The sequence below is a fragment of the Trachurus japonicus genome, chromosome 24, assembly GCF_045865225.1.
Source record: "Trachurus japonicus isolate A0001 chromosome 24, Traja_1.0".
NCBI lineage: Eukaryota > Metazoa > Chordata > Actinopteri > Carangiformes > Carangidae > Trachurus > Trachurus japonicus.
In genome coordinates, this window is record NC_140930.1 from 27,280,944 (window position 1) to 27,298,846 (window position 17,903).

At 42.1% G+C, this 17,903-nt stretch overlaps 2 protein-coding genes across 7 annotated transcripts; one reads left to right on the plus strand and one right to left on the minus strand.

Moving 5' to 3' along the window:
- On the plus strand, positions 1-608 carry ost4 (oligosaccharyltransferase complex subunit 4 (non-catalytic)). The gene is made up of 2 exons (XM_085771545.1): positions 1-137; positions 477-608. The coding sequence occupies exon 1, from the start codon at positions 1-3 to the stop codon at positions 112-114; it is 114 nt and encodes a 37-aa protein (XP_085627671.1). The 3' UTR covers positions 115-137; positions 477-608.
- A 190-nt stretch (positions 609-798) lies between these two features.
- Positions 799-16,701, minus strand: agbl5 (AGBL carboxypeptidase 5). Of its 6 annotated transcripts, XM_085771537.1 has the most exons (18): positions 16,189-16,303; positions 14,602-14,899; positions 14,314-14,485; positions 14,032-14,198; positions 13,750-13,927; positions 12,809-12,987; positions 11,847-12,369; positions 11,578-11,747; positions 11,231-11,366; positions 10,738-10,955; positions 10,403-10,605; positions 7,856-8,032; positions 3,920-4,050; positions 3,728-3,786; positions 3,435-3,595; positions 2,302-2,435; positions 2,090-2,202; positions 799-835 (listed from the first exon to the last, which is right to left on the minus strand). In XM_085771537.1, the coding sequence occupies exons 2-17, from the start codon at positions 14,817-14,819 to the stop codon at positions 2,125-2,127; spliced, it is 2,904 nt and encodes a 967-aa protein (XP_085627663.1). In that variant the 5' UTR covers positions 14,820-14,899; positions 16,189-16,303; the 3' UTR covers positions 799-835; positions 2,090-2,124. The 6 variants fall into 6 exon arrangements, with proteins under 6 accessions (XP_085627663.1, XP_085627666.1, XP_085627665.1 ...); XM_085771540.1 differs by lacking the exon at positions 799-835 and having other exon boundaries at positions 1,323-2,202; positions 3,728-3,780; positions 16,189-16,302; XM_085771539.1 differs by lacking the exons at positions 799-835; positions 16,189-16,303 and adding an exon at positions 16,636-16,701 and having other exon boundaries at positions 1,992-2,202.
- Between the last annotated feature and the right edge of the window lie 1,202 nt (positions 16,702-17,903).

The window sequence follows — 17,903 nt, forward strand, 5'->3', positions numbered from 1 at the left end:
ATGGTGACAGACGTGCAGCTGGCCATATTTGCCAACATGCTTGGCGTGTCATTGTTCCTACTGGTTGTGTTATATCACTACGTTGCTGTCAATAACCCCAAGAAGCTGGAGTAGAATTTCCCAACATGACTGGAAAGGTACGTGCAATCTACGCTTCCCATCCTCCATACCCTGCTTTTTATTGCGTGCCACTGTCCATCCTGTTCCACTGTGTCCTCTAACACATTTTTAACAACACTACTCCACTGAGTTTGTTCCACAGTTTCCACCATTGTGAAAAGCATGATGTACTCACACCATTTAAGACATGGTTGATACTGATACTTTATCATTAACATTGGTAAAAAATGCAGAGGAACCATACTTATGTTCACTTAAAAGCTTGTTTAATAGATGTAGCACATTGAACAACAAGCAGGACTTCTGTCCAACATAGAACGTTTATCACGGTACACAATGTCTTTCTCTCCCCACAGGTGCCATGGGAGTGGAAGCGACCACCTTGGAAACAACATTCCCCATCTTCCCATCCTCTTTCCAAGAGATGAATTTCTATGTTATGATTGCACAATAGTGATTTTTTTTTCTAATAAAAAGATATGAAGTATCATTGCTTTTTTTTCTTCAGTAAAATCAGAAAGTTTTTCTACATAAACATTAAATACGTCGTACACTGTCAGACATTTGTGCGAAATTTACAGTACACAAAGTTTATTTCAAGTTGATATATTATACTTAGTTTTAAAGTTCCAACATAGCTTGCTTTATTTATATATATATATATATGTATCACATATATTTGTTCCCATACTGGTATGCTGTGGAGCAGAAAGCTCTGTAGGAATGTGACAGAAAAAGTATATTCAGTACAAATATATATTGCCCATAAAAGATCAACACACCTTTGTACCTTTTCATGATTTATTAAGCTTAATCAAAGCATCTGTTAAATGTACTTTAATATTCAGAGTCCCTGTAATATAATCTCAAACTTTGTCTGCATTAAATATAAATAACTAAATATTTGAATAAGGGTTCACCCTTCTCCAGTTAAGTTTGAGGTAAGATTTACAGTTAGGTGAACTGTGGACCTGTGTAACTTTGACATTCACGCTTGTAAATCAAATGTTCCAAGTTACAATTCTCTAGCTGGCTACAGCTGGATTTTCTGTAGTTCTACATTTGTGCATAATGCTGTTATTACCAGGCTTCATGTCACTGGGTTAAATATTGAGCGTTTTGGTGTATTTACACAAAATCCTGTGCTAGACAAGGCCTGTGAACTTAACTACACAACACTAATGATTATGTCACATTTTTACTTAACTTGGTTAAGTATAATTTTACAATTTGACCTTTCTGTATCTTTTCTGTTGACCAGTGTGGTAGAAACAAACCATGAAAAGGTCCAACAGGAGGTGACTACCATTTATGGGCATTCTACACAAAATAGAAGGACAAAATATCTGGTATAATGATATTAAATACACACTTTCTACACAATTGTTTCTAAACCCACAAAGGAAATACAGGAAGTTGAAAAGGTGCTGTCGTGCGTGTCAGTCTGATTTAAGTCAGCCTTTGCAGTAATAGTACAAGTGGTTGACTGTGAAAACAAGAGTGTACATCTACTAGTGCATAACAGTATTGGTCTGAGCGCATCTGCTGCATTATTGTGGGAGCGAACAGCAGGAAATAAAACTAAAATTCCAAAAACACACATTTGAGGTACAGTGATAGTAGCTGAAATGTTCGAAGATATTTCAAGTCATTGGATTTTGATCAGTTGGAAAACTGGGAGGGGCAAAATGTTGTGCCTCTCCCCTCTATCAACCACTGCTGTGGTGTCAACAAGCAAGGCACTTAACCCTCAGCTGCTCTAGTAAAGCTACTCAGTGTTTGTACTGGGCAGGTGTAGCCATGTTGAACAGCATGGTTGAATACATAATGCATGCTCAGAAACCTGAACAAACGATGATAAAAATGTTATATTGCACGTTAAGATGCCCAAATTAATCCTCCTGGGATGACAATGCCCTCCTCTGTTCAATGCCCAGCTGTTGTGCTCACAACATGGTTATAGGCTCACTTTAAAACACATCTGCCTCCTCTTCCGTGCAGTTCCTAAGCTTCTCCACACAGGGTCACTGTCTCGCACAGGTTGACGGGCTCAGGCAGAGGTATCGCTGGAGTTTCCTCAACCTTCCAAGACAACATTGCAACACGTGGTGAGAGGTCATTCATTGAGTCTTACTGTAATCTTTATTCTATTTAACACAAAGCGTGCACGTCTGGTTTCACCTGTTGCAGTGTTTCATCCACCTCTGGTTCCGTTTCTATGATAACATTTCCTTTGTAGTGTAAACTCCTGTCTGCGTTCTTCTTCATTAATGCCCTGGAGGCCAGGTGTATGGCACCATCTTTCCCCGATACACCTGCACAGTGACATAAAACAGCAACATTAAAGGGATCGTTCAACATTTTGGCAAATTGGCCATATCTCTAGTTTAAGGAGTAGGTTCATTACCTTTAATTGTCGGTGCAAGCTATTTCTAAAACGGCGGAGCAGAGCTGCGAGCTGCTCAGAGCTACACTATGGATTTCTTGGTTTCCCTCGTCAGACTCATCAAATACACAATCCAACAACTCCAAAACGCTCTGGTGGACAAGTTGTGACCTGCACATTCACCACGCTATGAGATACAGTAATAACGGAACGTTACGGGAGACTGAGTTGTTTTTTCGAGGCAATCTCGTAATGTTCCGTTATTATCTCATTGCATGGTGAATGTGCAGGTCACAACATGTCAACGAGAGTGTTTTGGAGTTGATGGATTAAAGCAGAAGTAAGCGGAATGTTTGTGTTAATATAAGTCTTAAATTGTTATATCTTCCGACAGCAATCACTTATATAGAGTGTTTGGTCTGAAACACGGGTCTGTCAGTCACTCTGCTCTGCTGTAAGCCGAGGAGAAAACTTTCCTTGTATCCTATAAGCTTTATCCAATGAGGAGAGAGAATGGCATAAAGGGGCAGTCCGCTCTGTGTGTGCAGCCAAGGGATGCGCGTGAATGTGGTGACGTAGGGACAAGGGTGGGGACTGCTAACTCCATCTGCTGACAAGAAGTTAGCCAAAACGACCGGATCGCTTACTTCTGCTTTAAAGTAACAAACCTACTTCTAAAACTATAGGGATTATGGTAATTGAACTATCCCTTTAAATCAAAAGGTGCAGAGTCACTAACACTCACACACTGCAGAGTGACATTGTTCTTTTTGGGTTCATCCATGCAAGTGTCTTTAGATGACCTGTCTGTCACTGGCCCCATCATAACTGATCCAATTATTAGTCATGTGACTCCCTTTAAGCCAAACAGAGCTGATACCACATTAACCCTTACGCATGTGTGTGTGTGTGTGTGTACATACGATACCTGTTAGTGACAGATGTCGATGGAGGCCTGGTCTGAGCAGCTTCCACACCTTCATGGTGGCTGACTCCTCTGGATTATTGCTAGCGAGGGTTGTTTTAGAGGTGTCTATTGAGCCCAACCTCCGGATGGGGATGCGGCTCACATGAGGTTGTAGCTCACACCTGGGCGGGAAATGAAGAGGTTAATATTTTTCACCAATCATGGAAAAATTACAGTGGCGTTGTGGCCCAAAATATACAATGTCTCAGTGTTGTTATCATTCTCTTATTCAGTAGAGACACGATTTGACTCACTTGCTAAATTTGATGGAGGACAGGATGTGTTCAGGCCCTGAGTCTTTAGCAGTCTGTGACTGATGGAGACACCATAGAAATACTTTGTAAACAACACATATCTTGTATTGAAGCTATATTGTAGAAAAATTATTAATATGTGAAATGAGGAGAGGTTGATCTGTGAGTGAAGCAACAGTCGGAGCAGCTAACCTCTGTACGGGCCTCTGTGGGGTGGTGAGTTCTGCATCCTCTCCCCACACGCCCAGGACGCATGGGGAAAGGCACTCTGGACCAACCCTCTGCACCGGTTCCACTGGCCTGAAAGTCTGGACAGCTGAGGCCTGTTAACCAGATGAAGGGACATGAATACAAAAAAGAAAAAAAGAAAAGAAACAGGGAAAGGAGGGGAGAAAAGCAGGGTGGGCTATAGGCAATACTACTCCAGCACACGATCAAAGGAAAAAGGAAAATTTAAGTATATACGTAAAACATTCAAATGTAAAACACGATGTGTCAGTGGTCAAGTGAGACATGTTTTGACAGAGTTTAACATGTTGGAATGAATCATTGTCTTCAAAGCACCTTGACCTATTCGTCATTGAACTCTACATTGATGCAGATAAATAGAGATCACATGCAACAGAGTGAATAGAGAGCAGAGGACTCGCACACACAAGTTGCTTCACAAAAGGATCGTTTTTATTCCAGAGGTTAAAACAGAGAGGCGTTAAAGGACAGCAGCACATTTAAGAAGAAGGTGACATTCTTTAAAGAGTTACACAGACAAACACTTAACCGTAGTCTGGTATAGAAGGTTAGCACCACATTGAAGGAAACATTCTCATAAGGAGGTTAAAGCAGAGCGACCTCATGGGAATGTGACTATGCATACAGTGTTTCCACCTTGGGCTTTTTTCTTTCTTTCTTTTTTAATTATTCTGGATGAAGATATTGATGCTTCAGGTTTGAAACAACAGGACATTGAAGTTCACAGTGAGAAAGCAGATGCTCTCGACATTTTTCAGGGCACTGGTCTGGAATGAAAGCTCATAATACACTTGTTCCCCACCATGCTGGATGAAGTGGGTACAGGCTACATGAAAATCAGCATCGTAGTGCTATCAAATGAGCATTCAGTAAAACTGTTTTGTCTCAGTAGCACAAAATGACAATCAAATTTTTAGTGGGTTGACAGTTTTCACTGCTATATCAATTATTAAGGAGAAGACGGTGCTGCAGAGAGTCACTGACATCCAACTTTGTTTGATCTGCTTTAATAAGGTTATAGATTAATTATAGATTAATAAGAAGATAAGATTTTTTCATTTGTGAAAAGGTTGACAAAAATCTTAAATATGCCCCTCTAACTCGATGTCCAAACACTGTCTGTGATATACAGTAGTTTTTGTTTAATGGTACAGTGTCTCAGGCCTGTATACTCAAAAAAGCCACTGCATTATAAATAAATTCCTCAAATTTTTCCTTTGTCGTCACATCTTGCACGACAAAGCAGAAGTAAAGGCAAGACGGATGACCTGTCAGATTACAACATAATCCAGGTTTTCTGTCAGGTTCTTCAGCCTCCTAGATCTACTGTTTACAACAGAGCAAGGCACACCATAACTACAATGTCACACAGCACTGGAACAGACGACAGCTACGGCAAGGCCAGATATTCAGAAAGCTATTTTTTTGATCCGATCGATCAAAGGTCTGGTTTATCGGCTGCTAATAAAAACCTCTCCAGGTCACAGACGTGTCACCTCTGCATCTTATTTGCTTCTAAAACTGCTGGTCTTCAAACACAAACCATCATCCAAGTACAGTGGATGACGGCACAAAAAACGGAATCACAGACAAATCACTATGATTCCACAATTGATCTATGAGGCTTATACATACTGACCAAGAGATCATCTCTCGCCTCTGCCAACCACAAAATATATTAACTTTGACCATCGACTACACACCTGTCAAATTCAATTCACACAACAAAACACACTAACGTGCGTAAATAGGTAATGGTCAATGCTTTCATCAGCAGCTTGACGAAACACAATCTAATTAAAAAACTTCTATAGTTTATATACACCCAAAGCAATATTGGAATCTTAATAGAAAATTATTAACCCTTGCCAACTTTTGACTTTGTCACACAGCTGGAAAAACTAATAGTTTTATATGATATTGCTTGTTGGCAGCTGCATGACACAATCTTTTTTTTTCACAACTCCATCATCCAGGAGGATTTAAGCTAGCGATGGTCCATGTGAGGTTTCTGGCAGTAGGCTACTCTGTGAATATCACAACGTCAGCACCAAGACGGGACTGACACTGGAATGATGCAGGTTTCATAAATATCACAGACTTACACACAAAAATAAAACAGAGCTTTTGAATGTGGAATTTAAATGTAGACTACAAAACTACAAGTCCTACTCAGAGCTAACACCATACATGACTATATTGAGACAGTGTGATCAGCCTGCGACTTGCACTGCTTTGCATAAGACAATTACAGAGAGACATACAAATATAGTGGGAAAAGGAACAAAAGATCAGAAAGGGCTGTTAAATAGTTCATAGAATGAGAAGCCACACAATGTTCAGTCTAATTTTGCAAACCCCATCTCTAAAAAATTAAATTAAATAAATAAATAATTACAAAATTAAAGTGCAACATGGCAAAGGTAAATCATATTGATGCTGATTATAAATAGAGTAACAGTATTTCCCAAATATCAGCACAGTAATATGGTAATTCTTAGTTTATTAGTTGTATACAGACTGTGAAAGTGACTTACTCAGTGTAATCATGTAATTGTTACTTTAGAAGACAGTATCCAGGCCTCTAGTTATACTACAAGGAACCATGAGCCATGATTCATTTATGTTTAAGACTGTCTTCTTCCTACTGGGCATCATTGCGAAAATCAGAAACGCCCTGTTTTAACAGGACGCCACAAAACAAATCAATGAGTGTTACCCCCAGACTGGACAGCTTTAACTCTGTATTGTCAGGGTGCCCCAATTTGTGAAAAGCCCCAACTTGATCCAAAATACTACAGCGTGAGTCATGACAGGAACTAGAAAAAGAGCTCATATTGCTTATGTGTTATCTTCACTGTGCTCCCTATATAACAGAATACAAAAACCCTCTCCTTACACAGATAGCCCTTAATGTCTGGGCTCCATAATATCTCATAAGAGCTCATAGTTCCCTCCTACCCAGCATACGCTACTTTGCGTAGCATGCGAGGAGGAGCCTTCACTGTCAGACTCCTCACCTGTGGAACGAGCTCCCGTTTTGGGTTTTGGAGGCAAACATCCTTTTGACTTTTCAGATTAGACTAAATTCTTCACTTTGATAAATATTATAGTAAGGTCTTGGCCTTACTTTGTAAAGTGCCTTGAGATAATCTTATGTCATGATTTGGCATAAAAATTGATTATCATTATTATTAGATTTAGAATCCATTAGTATAATATTTCTATTAGCAATGCATACTGCTAATATCTACTGTTTATTCAGCAAGTTCATGGGCACAATGGAGATTACGTAACCAAGCCAACTGTTGGTCTTTGCTTAATGCATTCACGCACTAACTGGTCTGGTTTGTTCAGTAGAGAGAATCTATGTCAGAGGGTTGTGTTACAGAATGCTTGATTTGAAACGTTGAATATGAAAAGAAAAACATTTTTCAACACGTCTCAGTCGCACGTGAGAATTCAAGAACATTTGCACTCTCAAGTGTTTCATTTTTCCTAAGGTGCCGTTACTGAAGGTACGTGTAATAATGCAGATGTGTGTGGCAGGAAAAACTCAAATAATTGAAGAAAAGTTAGAAGAGCTAGCACCAATGAAGTTTCACTCATGCACTCACAGACACACACCCGGCAGCGATTTGCGCCTACAATCACTCTGTCCACTCACACACAAACACACACACCAACACACACACCAACACAGTGCCCCTCACAGGTCAGGTTAGATTCAGTCCTGGGTGGGCCCAGTTGGAGAGTTGGTGGCCGGTGGTAAACTCTGAAGGAGCAGGGGGCTCAGTTTGGAGAGCAGCGCAGGGCGGGGTAGAGCCTGCAGGGAGGGGAGCAAGGTGGAGAGGCTGGGGGGCTGGAGGGAGTACAGACCTGTCATACTGACGGAGGCTGGGAGGGGACAGGAGCCTGCAGCGCACACTGAGGAGGACGAGGAGGAGGAGGAGGAAGGGGGTGAGAGCGGGGGACGTGAGGGTGTGTGGCTGTTGCTGGGGGACCGGAGGATGGAGCGGTGGTGGGGGGGACGTCTCTTCTCCTGAGGCTTAGGGTCTACAGAGAGGGAGACACATACGCACACCAACTCAGAGACATGCGGGGATTTGTGTGCAGCGCAAACATGAAGTGGGTACCAGTGGAAACTGCTCCACACAGGAGCCATGTACTGAAGCACACTGGATGTTACGACAAAGAACGTCTCTGGTTACGATCATCCTAGAAGCTGATTGACGGTATCCACAAGTTTCCAAACGTCAAAAACGGAAGCCGTTTTTGCTCTTCTGGTGGAATTGTATGTTTACGTCTCCATGGTTTCACTAGTTGTCATAGGTAAATGCATGGATCTATTAACGCTGGCTTGGATATCCGTTTGTGTGAAATTGTTAGAAGCTGGCGTGATGATCCATGCGTTATACGGATTTTCAATGAAGAAAAAAAAAAAGATCCATGCATTTACTGAAACCATGGAAACGTAAACATTCAGTTCCACAGAACGTTTTTGACGTTCGGAAGAAGGTGGATAAAGTCAAAATCAATCTGTATAACTGAAACCATGTTTCCATCCACTTGCCAGTTGAAGTGTGTTTCTATCTAAGACCTTTAAATCAAATAAAATGCTGTGCGTAATGACGTCATGTGTGAGGTAAATAGGCTATTGCACAAGTTATAGGCTATAGGCTGGTGCTTATAATGCGATACACCTGTCATCAGAAGACAGTGGCATGTAAATACCGTTTTGATGCAGATGCAGATGTGTTAAATACTTGTTTGACACCGAAGGGACCTGTCACCTGTGGTTTGTGAACGGCAGCGCTTCAAACTGTTCTGGGAGGTGGTGACACTTCACATGAAGCTGGTCTGTCTGCCTGTATACCTGCATCTTTGAACAGCTGGGAATTCATGGGTTGCAGTGACGTCACGTCGAAGGGACCGCCGCCATATTTGTGTCCGATTTGACAGGTCTCCTCATATGACAGCATGCAAACCGCAGGATGGAAATGACAGTTTCTTGACAAAATGACAGGGTTTCATACATCCTGTCTGGGTTTATATCTCTATAACAACAGACAAACTCTATATATTATCCCACTTATTACACAGTTTATGAATTAACTAATTAATTTGAGACGTAATGTTGATCAAAGTCCTTAGTCCGGTCACTTCTCCGCTGTTTGCTCCTCACCCTCCTCTCGGTCGACTCGTGTGTAGTTGTTTTCAACGAGCTTTTGATAATCAATCAGTAGATTGATGAATTATCATGTAAATGTTACAATATGCGCATTTATGTAGACCTGTCTGTCATAAGAGATTACGATACGGGACACGTTTGTGTCACGGACTCGCGGTGGCACAGACACAGCTGGTCACAGTTGTGACACCGCGCTGACCCGTCCGCTCTGTCCGCTCTGATCGCAGGTTTGGTTTCCAGCAGCGGTGAGGGAGGCAGAGAGCCTCCACTCTCCCTCTAACGACCTACAAGTCATTTTTCTAACATCACAATTAGTCTGAAGCTGGTAAAAATGAAACACAAGGTAAAAATCCTTGATAGTGCTTCTGCCCTGCTCCGCTGATCAGAGCGGCGTCCCTAGCAACGGCCCGTTTTACTTAGCAACGGTCTGTTATACAGAAATAAAAGACCCTAAATGCAGAATCAGTGGAATAGACATAAAACATGATCGCAGATTCGCAACTCACATTTATCCGGCAAAGAACTGTTTCCATTTGTTGATTAACTTTGTATCGATCAAGAGAAAATTGACCGTATTACCTTTTTATGGATATTCATGATTTATTTTACAGTTTCCATAGGACATTTTTAATTCGATATTGCTTAATGCAAATAAAAACATGTGGATGGAAACATGGTGTGAGACAAATTTTCCATCCAAACAATCAGTTTGGTGTTGGTGCCTGGGAATAGGGCTCACAAACACAAAAGTCATGCTGTGTGATCGTCAGTCAGAGCAGGACTACAGTTGGAGGTGAAAAAAACATGCACAGACAGCAGCAGCAGCAGCAGCAGCAGCAGCAGCAGCAGCAGCAGCAGCAGCAGCAGCAGCAGCAGCAGCAGCAGCAGCAGGTGGGGTCATGCTCGAGTCATGCAGGGGTGAAGCTCATATTACAAACCAGAGACATCCAAGACAAGAATCACTTTCTTTATGTCTCTAAAGTCAAAAAATCCTCCAAAGTCTGGGACCCAGGTACAGTTAGCCTGAAGCTGACTATCACAGACGCTGACACAAAAAAATCTGACTTGTTTAAAGAACCACACTACCAGCCATCCACCATTCGTCAGCATCAGTGAACAGAGTACAGCAGCCAGAAAGAGCCAGTAGGAGACAGAATGTGTGATGTTGAGAGAGAGAAGAGGTGATAGAAAAGACAGACCAGCAAGACGGACAGATTGTTGAGAGGTCAGCTTACCCCTGACCGGCCCCAGCGTCTTGTTGCCTCCGCGCCCACTTGTGTGTGTGCTGTTGTGCTGCGTGTGACTTCGGGATGGGGGGCAGCCAAAAGTGAAGCTGGGAGAGCTGTGCATCTTTGGGGAGGGCGTCTGGCTGCTGCTACTGTGGCTGTTGCAGCGAACACGGCTGAGGGTGTTCTCCGACGCTGAGCCAGACAGACAGCTGCCAGGGAGGAAAAAAAAGAAGACAAAAAAACAACACAAAGCACAATCAAACAGTTGTTTTCATGAACACTCAAAGCACTCCATGGTGCATTTGTGTTTAGGTTGTTTGGCTTTCTTTGTTTGTACTCACTTGTTGAAATTCTTTGGCGGTGAAGCCTTGTTGCCATTGTGGTGTATTCTTGGTGGAGGGTGAGAGTGGATGTGTGCGTTCAAGCCTTTGGTGTTGCGGACGTGCTTCAGGATCCAGGCTCGGAGGTTTGTCAGGCAGCTGTGCTCTGACAGAACCAGTCGTGGCCAGGGGTTACACTCGGCCATGTCCAGGGCTGAGACAGCCACAGCACGCCCCACCTGATGCACACAATCACCTGAGTTTACCTCAGAGCAGACTTTTTTTTGTTTTTACTTAAATTCTGTTTGTACATGGATTATGTGGTCGTCAGATTTCACACACATTTATAACAGCACTGCAACACAACAACACTTGATTGAAAACACTGCAACAAACACTGGATTGGAAATATCAGCTGCTGACAGGAAGTCAATAGTTTTGGATGAGTGAAATCAATTCATGCATTAATTGGGTGAAATAAGTGTAAAACAAACCAAACAGACTCTTTTCCTACCTGTTCAAATATTTCTGGAGTGTATTTTGGAGGGAATGATGGAGGTGGAGGGGGGGTTGCCCGTCCGTTGTCATGGCAGGCAGGTGGAATGGTATTCATGGATTTTCCTGTGTTGTAATTGCACTCCAAAGTGTAGCTGTTGGGCAGGCAAAAACAGTAACATGACTTACGTAACTGTAAACTGTATTTTGATTGAACTAGAAAGCATTAATAGATAGATAGATAGATAGATAGACAGACAGACAGACAGACAGACAGACAGACAGACAGACAGACAGACAGACAGACAGACAGATAGAGAAGAGAGAACAGAGAGAAGAAGTGATGTGTCCTCATTGAGGTCTGACCTGTGAAGCAGCCCTATGGCCTTGTGAATGGCCACCCGCCCACTGCCTTCTTTAGATTGCCCATCTCTCTTGTCTCGAGCATACATGTTTTTCTCTGAGAAGTTACAGCCGAGGAAATCAAAGTGGGCAGAGTTCACAGCGATCAGTCTTGGGTACAACATGTTCTCTACCTGCAGACAGAGGAGAGGGAGTGGGGTGAAGCTGAGAAAACGTTTGACACAAACACAAAACATCATCTGAAAGGTGGAAACACACTGACGGTCTTTTACCTGTTGGCCCTCATCTGGAAGGTTGTTTCCATACATGAAGCATCCACGTTTGGAGGCGTGGCCATGTAAGTCCACATAATATGCCACGCCCCCCTCCTGGGGTGGAATGGTTTCCTGTTCCTCCACTTCTGGGACCTTTACCTCTACGGTAACAGGGGCCACAGTCTCTGATGAGCTTGATGAACTGTTCTGGTCTCCTTTCCCCACCTCTGTGGTAACCCAGACATTTTCCTCCATCACCATGGGAACTTCAGGTTTTGCATCCTTCTCTGCAGTTTGTTGGTTCACGCTGTCTTCACAGGTGGTGGGGAGAGGAGCTTGGCGCTGATTGGTGGGTTTGACATTGAGGGGCGTGATCTGTGTACGCGCAGGGCTAGTAAAGTGACTTCCGGACTGTGTATTGTGCAAACGGTTGTGTGTGTGGTGGTATAGCAACAGTGCTTTGGCTCCATAGATGGATGGGTGCAGCTCAGGGCTGGGGTTAAGGTATTGTCTGTTCAAGTTCACTCCTCTGGAATCAGTCCTGCAAAACAGAGACAGATTGCTGGTGATTAAAAAACTGTAATAATCTTCTGTATAACCGAGGGCCAGTTCTGGCATACTAATTACATGCCTGTTTGTCTAAAAAGCAGATGGCTCAGATGCTATTTTTAGGTGCACATCTTTCCAGATTCGTGATGATCAAAAGAAGAGGCAGTAAACTTTGATATCTTATACTTGATGGCCTGCATCTGCTGAAAGGGTCAGCAAGTTTCAACTGACCTGGCTCCTCTAACCTACTCAACATTTTGATTTAAACATAGTTGTATTTCTTTTGAATTCTATTTACAAGTTAAATCATATCTTCTTTTTAAATATAATGTATTAATAATGCATTGACAAAGAAAAAAACAAACAAACCATGTAATACCCAAATATCTGTTTAAACTATAGTAAATTTGTGTTCTGTGTGATATTCTTACCTGTAGTGTCCACGGACAACCCCGTCTGGATTGAGCATAGGAATGAGCTTGAACACGAACATGTTTCGAAGTGCGTGAGCGCGCGGGTCGTCTCTTCTTAGGATAAAGTTTAGGAAACCGTTAAACACAAAGGACGAGGGCGTCTCCCCTGGGTGTACCCGACTGCTGAGGAAAAACACCTGCAAACACACGAGACACACCGACAACAGGGATCAGTTTTATCTCCCTAATGCCTACCACACACATATTAAGATAATCTATTAAGATAGTCTGATTTTGCGACCACTGACAAAAATCGCCCGATTATCTCAGGCTCTTAAGATTATTTTATGAGATTCTCCTGTGGTGTGTGGTGTGTGTGGAGATAAATTCTCCTGACAATCGGCTCGTAAAACGGTCGACGCTGACAATTGTAAATATTAAACATGTTCAATATTTATGATTGCCGGCCCTGACAATCGGGACCGTTTGGATCAAAAGTCGGCTTGTGTGTGGGGGAAGCCGACAATCCCGAGTCACCGTATCCGCGGAATGTGACGTGAAATTGAATGTAACCAATAAAGAAGCGAGCTGACTGCAGAACACGTAGCATAACAAACCAGTGTGGCTAACAGCTCCATGGCTACCACCGTCAGATCACGTTTGATCACGCGAGATTTCTGGCGTGGGGGACGAGATTCTAGTGTGTTATCAGACAAATCTTTATGTGTGTGGTGTGCTGTATTTGGAATATCGGAGCACACCACACACAACACGATCAAAACTGTTCAATCAAAGATTTTTTATCTTCATGTGTGGGGTCTCTCACAGATAGAAAATTGGTTGAGATTTATAAAATCTTTATGTGTGTACCAGGCTTAAAGGGTAGTCATTAAAAACCATCTGCGTTGTAACATTATAAATGAGAATATTGATTGTGTTTATGCACAACTGACGCGTACCCTTTTGTTGGAAAAGCGATGTGGTCTTGGAGTGTTGTTGTCGGGAAACAGCTTAGGCAGCCGCGGTTCTCTCTCCTCCTGCATCCCGCTGCAGTTTGTCACAGTGAGCAGGTCCACCCTGTTGCCATCCAGCGAGTGGCACAGCAACTCCCGATGATAATACACACTGCCCGGTGTGCTGAGAGAGTGAGCAGGCCAAAAACAGAGATTTCAGAGGGAATGTTGACGCTCAAAACAGAGTCAAGTGACATGTATTGAATGTGTTACAGGGATGTGTTGTACCTGCTTGGACTGAGCTGAGCAGCATTGGGGTGGCTCCCATCCAACTGCTGAAGCATCTCCTGGCACTCAGCGTAAGAGAACGGGTAGCAGAAGGAGAAGTAGGTAGTGGCCCCTCGCACCTCCAACAGCCGGTGAGTGAACGAGAGAATGAACTGGTTCTCTACAATCTGGAAAATGACAGAAGAGAGGAAGAAGAGATATGTTATTATTATAGTTGTCAGGAGACCAGACTGTCAGCACTATCTCATAACTGACTGTGTGTGTGTGTGTGTGTGTATATACCTCAGATGTGGGTCTGTCTCGGATCCTTTCCCACCGGTTCTTGCCAGGTAAAGTGCGTACAAGAGGAGCCATGCCCTGGCTATACAGCTTCCTCTGGTTATTCATGTTCATCACATTGATCTTCAGTATCTTACCAGGTACTGCACCCCGCACACTGAAGTAAAACCATGATCTGAAACACAAAAAATGAAGCAAGCACAGATATTTATCTGTAAAGAATCACCGTCAATCCCTTCTCTCCTTTCATGTAAGTAACAAAACAACTGCTACAAGCTGAAGTTTTCTTACCTGTTTCCATTCTCATGTTCTGTGCCAGTGCAGTCCGGCTGCGTCCACACATTGAACTCATAGTCAGGGGTAATGGTAGACCCTCCTGAGGGGGCACTCCCACTGGATGCTGTATCAGAGGAAGGGCTGGAGCTGCCTTTCTCTACCTTCTCCACACGCGCAAGGTTTCCGGAGTCAAACTTGGAGCTGAACACAATATTACCAAACCGAGCCTCCATGGTCCTGAACTCTGGCCTCTTTCACTTTTCTCCCCTCAGGTTCTCTGTGAGGTGCCAGTCAGAGGTCTGACATAGACGGTCTGTCAATTTAGAGGGAAAAATGTTAAAACTGATGAAAAACGTTAAAACAGAAAAACATTTAGTGGTGTTTGTGCCCTTATCTCTAGTAAAATAAGACACATTCAACTAAGTCAGACAGCCCTTTCGTCTGACATGACACAACCTGTATTGTAATGACACAGTGGCAAAGCTACAGTCCTCTAGGCTACAAGGGGAAAAAACATTTTTCAGTTCTAGGGCTGTGTTGCCACTCACACAAGTCTAAGCGAGCTGATGTGCTGATGTCAACAAATTCAATTACTGTTCCTGCAGTCTGCCTATCTCAGCATTGACCTCAGTACCTACTATATAGCCTACCTGACCTCAAACAATTCCCTTCATAGATGACAGCTCTGCACAACAGGTGTCATCATATATTTTATTCATTTTCACCTTTAGAGACACCCATATTAATATCTTTGTTCTTCTAAAAGACAATTACTGCATACCCTAACACCTATGAGGAATATAACAATATCCACAATTGACATTATGACTCATTTATAACTGTGGAGATGTCTGGAATTCACATTTTAGGTGACCAAACCTGAACTTCATATTTCTTTACTTGAAGAACAAAGGAACCTCAGTCTTACTAGTTAATAGGAAGTTAGAGATATCGTGTGTATCATAAAGATTCAAACCATTTTGACTCAATTAAATGCAAATGAACCTTTAATGTACAGTTTATGAAATCAACACATAACAGCGACAACCTGAGGCCGTTCACGAAACTACAACCATGGTAAAACTATGTGTAATATTATCTTCATTGGCACACTACACTGTATGCTAGACCCCTTATAATAATGGCACCCCTGGCGCAGATGAGCTGTTGCATGGCTGCTCATCATTTATGAGAACTGCATCTGTGTTCAGGGGGACGCAATAATGGCTGCTGTTTGATTTCAGACCAATAACAACAACAGCTGAGCGACACATCTAGCACAGAGTAACGGGGGTGTGTAGTATCAGCTGCAACCGTTACACTCGGTTCACAAAATGCTCTCGTTTAACACCACTAAAATGAGAAAATGCTAGCTAACGTTAACAACAAGGCTAGACTTAGCGGGTCATAACGTTACGTTAATGTGACAGCTAACGTTAATAACGCTAGCGTTTCTAAGCTACTGAGGCTAACTTAGCTAGCAGTCGGTGCTCGAAACGAAATCTCTTTTTTTACTGAATATTCGTTTTTTCGTCGTAACACTGCCAACGCATTTATTCTGCACCAATGCTTTAACACGAGATAATTATTTCTCAGTCTTACTAGGCTATTTTCCATCGATGTCCATTTTTGTTTTCACCGTCCTTCTTCACCCTCAATTCATTGCTTTGTGTGCTGCGTTCACGTTTCCCTGTAGAAATGAAAGCTGCCTGGAATTTTCCTTGTCTTACAGTCCATGGTCTTACCCTGGTAGTAACAAGTGGTGGGACGTTTGTGACTATGCTATGAACGAACACCGACTTGACAAAAATTGTGGTATGAAAAACAAAGCGGAGAAATAATTATCCGACATTAGCGTTTATAGATATATTAAAGTTATAACGTTATAGAACCATAGTTTATTCAGTCATAATCTTAGACTAAATAATGTCGTTTGTGGCAAAAACAAAACATAGGCTAAATGTAAACAGCATTAGCTGAAAGAAAAAAAACTCCATAAATAATGAAACTCACCAACAGTGTTCAGTCATGGATGTCTATGAAGCCTACTTCCTGATCCCTGGGGTCAGGATGGTGTTCAGAGTAACCAGTTATGCCACAATGGACAAGAAAAGTCAGCTTTACAAAGCATTCCTGCATATAACCTCCTGCAGACCTGTGGACACACAAAAGAAAACTTAATTCAGGGCACTACTTACTTACTACTGTGTAGCCTAATAGCTAAACTTTTAAAGCAACTCTTACCTTTCTGGCATTTCTCACAGCACTTTGAAAAATATTTGAATATCAACAATTCTAGGCTACCTCATAATTCCAAAGTGAGTGAAACTTGAATGAAACAATTCTGATTCAGAGGTTAGGCTACTTTAGGCCTACAGCATACAGAGTTTTACAAGTCAAAATGGGGTCAAAGATGAGTTTTATAGTGATAGGCTACAGAATAGAGTTTGGACTTGGGCCAGATTCTGGATGAAATAGCCTACTTGGCACGAACCCGGCCCCCCAAAAAGGAAGACGTGAACCTAGTGAATGAAATCCAATATTAAACTCTTCTTTTTGCTCTGTTTTGTTCTCCACTCTCCCCTGGCGAGTGTATCTGTCTCCTTAGCTGCTATGTAAGTACTCAACTGTGTCTCCCAGGGCCAGGCAGTTGCTTTGTCTGTCATTTGATTTTGAACAAGTGATATACAGCAGCTTAAAAAAAAAAAAAAATTCAACAACCTTTTTCGTGTGAAGACTGCATGCTGTGCAGTTGAAAATGAAAATGACTGAAAAGAACAGTGAGAGTGAAAGCAGTGAAGCTGCTAAAACTCTTTGCATAGCTGGGGGGAACTGTAAAATTGGGTGATAGTTTTCTGTAGGTTCATCACATGCAATGCATTTCACATTACATAGTCATCTGATCAGTGGCTTATATAGGCTATTACTGTATATACAAATATTGATCAGAGCAGCCTCAAGATCCTCCCAGTGCAGGCTGATCCAGAGAAAGGCCATAATGTCATCAATCATTCAGCATGATTTTCTCTAAGAACCCATGCTGTGTTCACCATTGAGAAAATAGCAAATAGGGAAATACTTTTGCTGCTTGCAATATTGAAATGGCAATTTGAATTGGCATAACTTTTTAAAATCATGTGTCATATGACAAACGAGCTCATTATCTCAGAAAAACATCTTGGATTAATTATTTTTGACAAAACTTTTTTTTTCTTGAGAGTTTATTTCCAAGTAATTACTAAAAAATGTCTTAGAAACTGTGATTACATTACAGTAATGACATTTTTTTCCCCCTGAAAACCATATGTGCAGAAAGT

Excerpts from the sequence above, each read along its gene's own strand:
- ost4 (XM_085771545.1), top strand. The coding sequence starts at position 1 with ATGGTGACAGACGTGCAGCTGGCCATATTTGCCAACATGCTTGGCGTG.
- agbl5 (XM_085771537.1), bottom strand. The coding sequence starts at position 14,819 with ATGGAGGCTCGGTTTGGTAATATTGTGTTCAGCTCCAAGTTTGACTCC. Across the intron at positions 14,199-14,313 it reads GAGACAGACCCACATCTGAG|ATTGTAGAGAACCAGTTCAT; the intron begins GTATATACACAC and ends GTCATTTTCCAG. Across the intron at positions 8,033-10,402 it reads GACGCTGGGGCCGGTCAGGG|ACCCTAAGCCTCAGGAGAAG; the intron begins GTAAGCTGACCT and ends CCCTCTCTGTAG.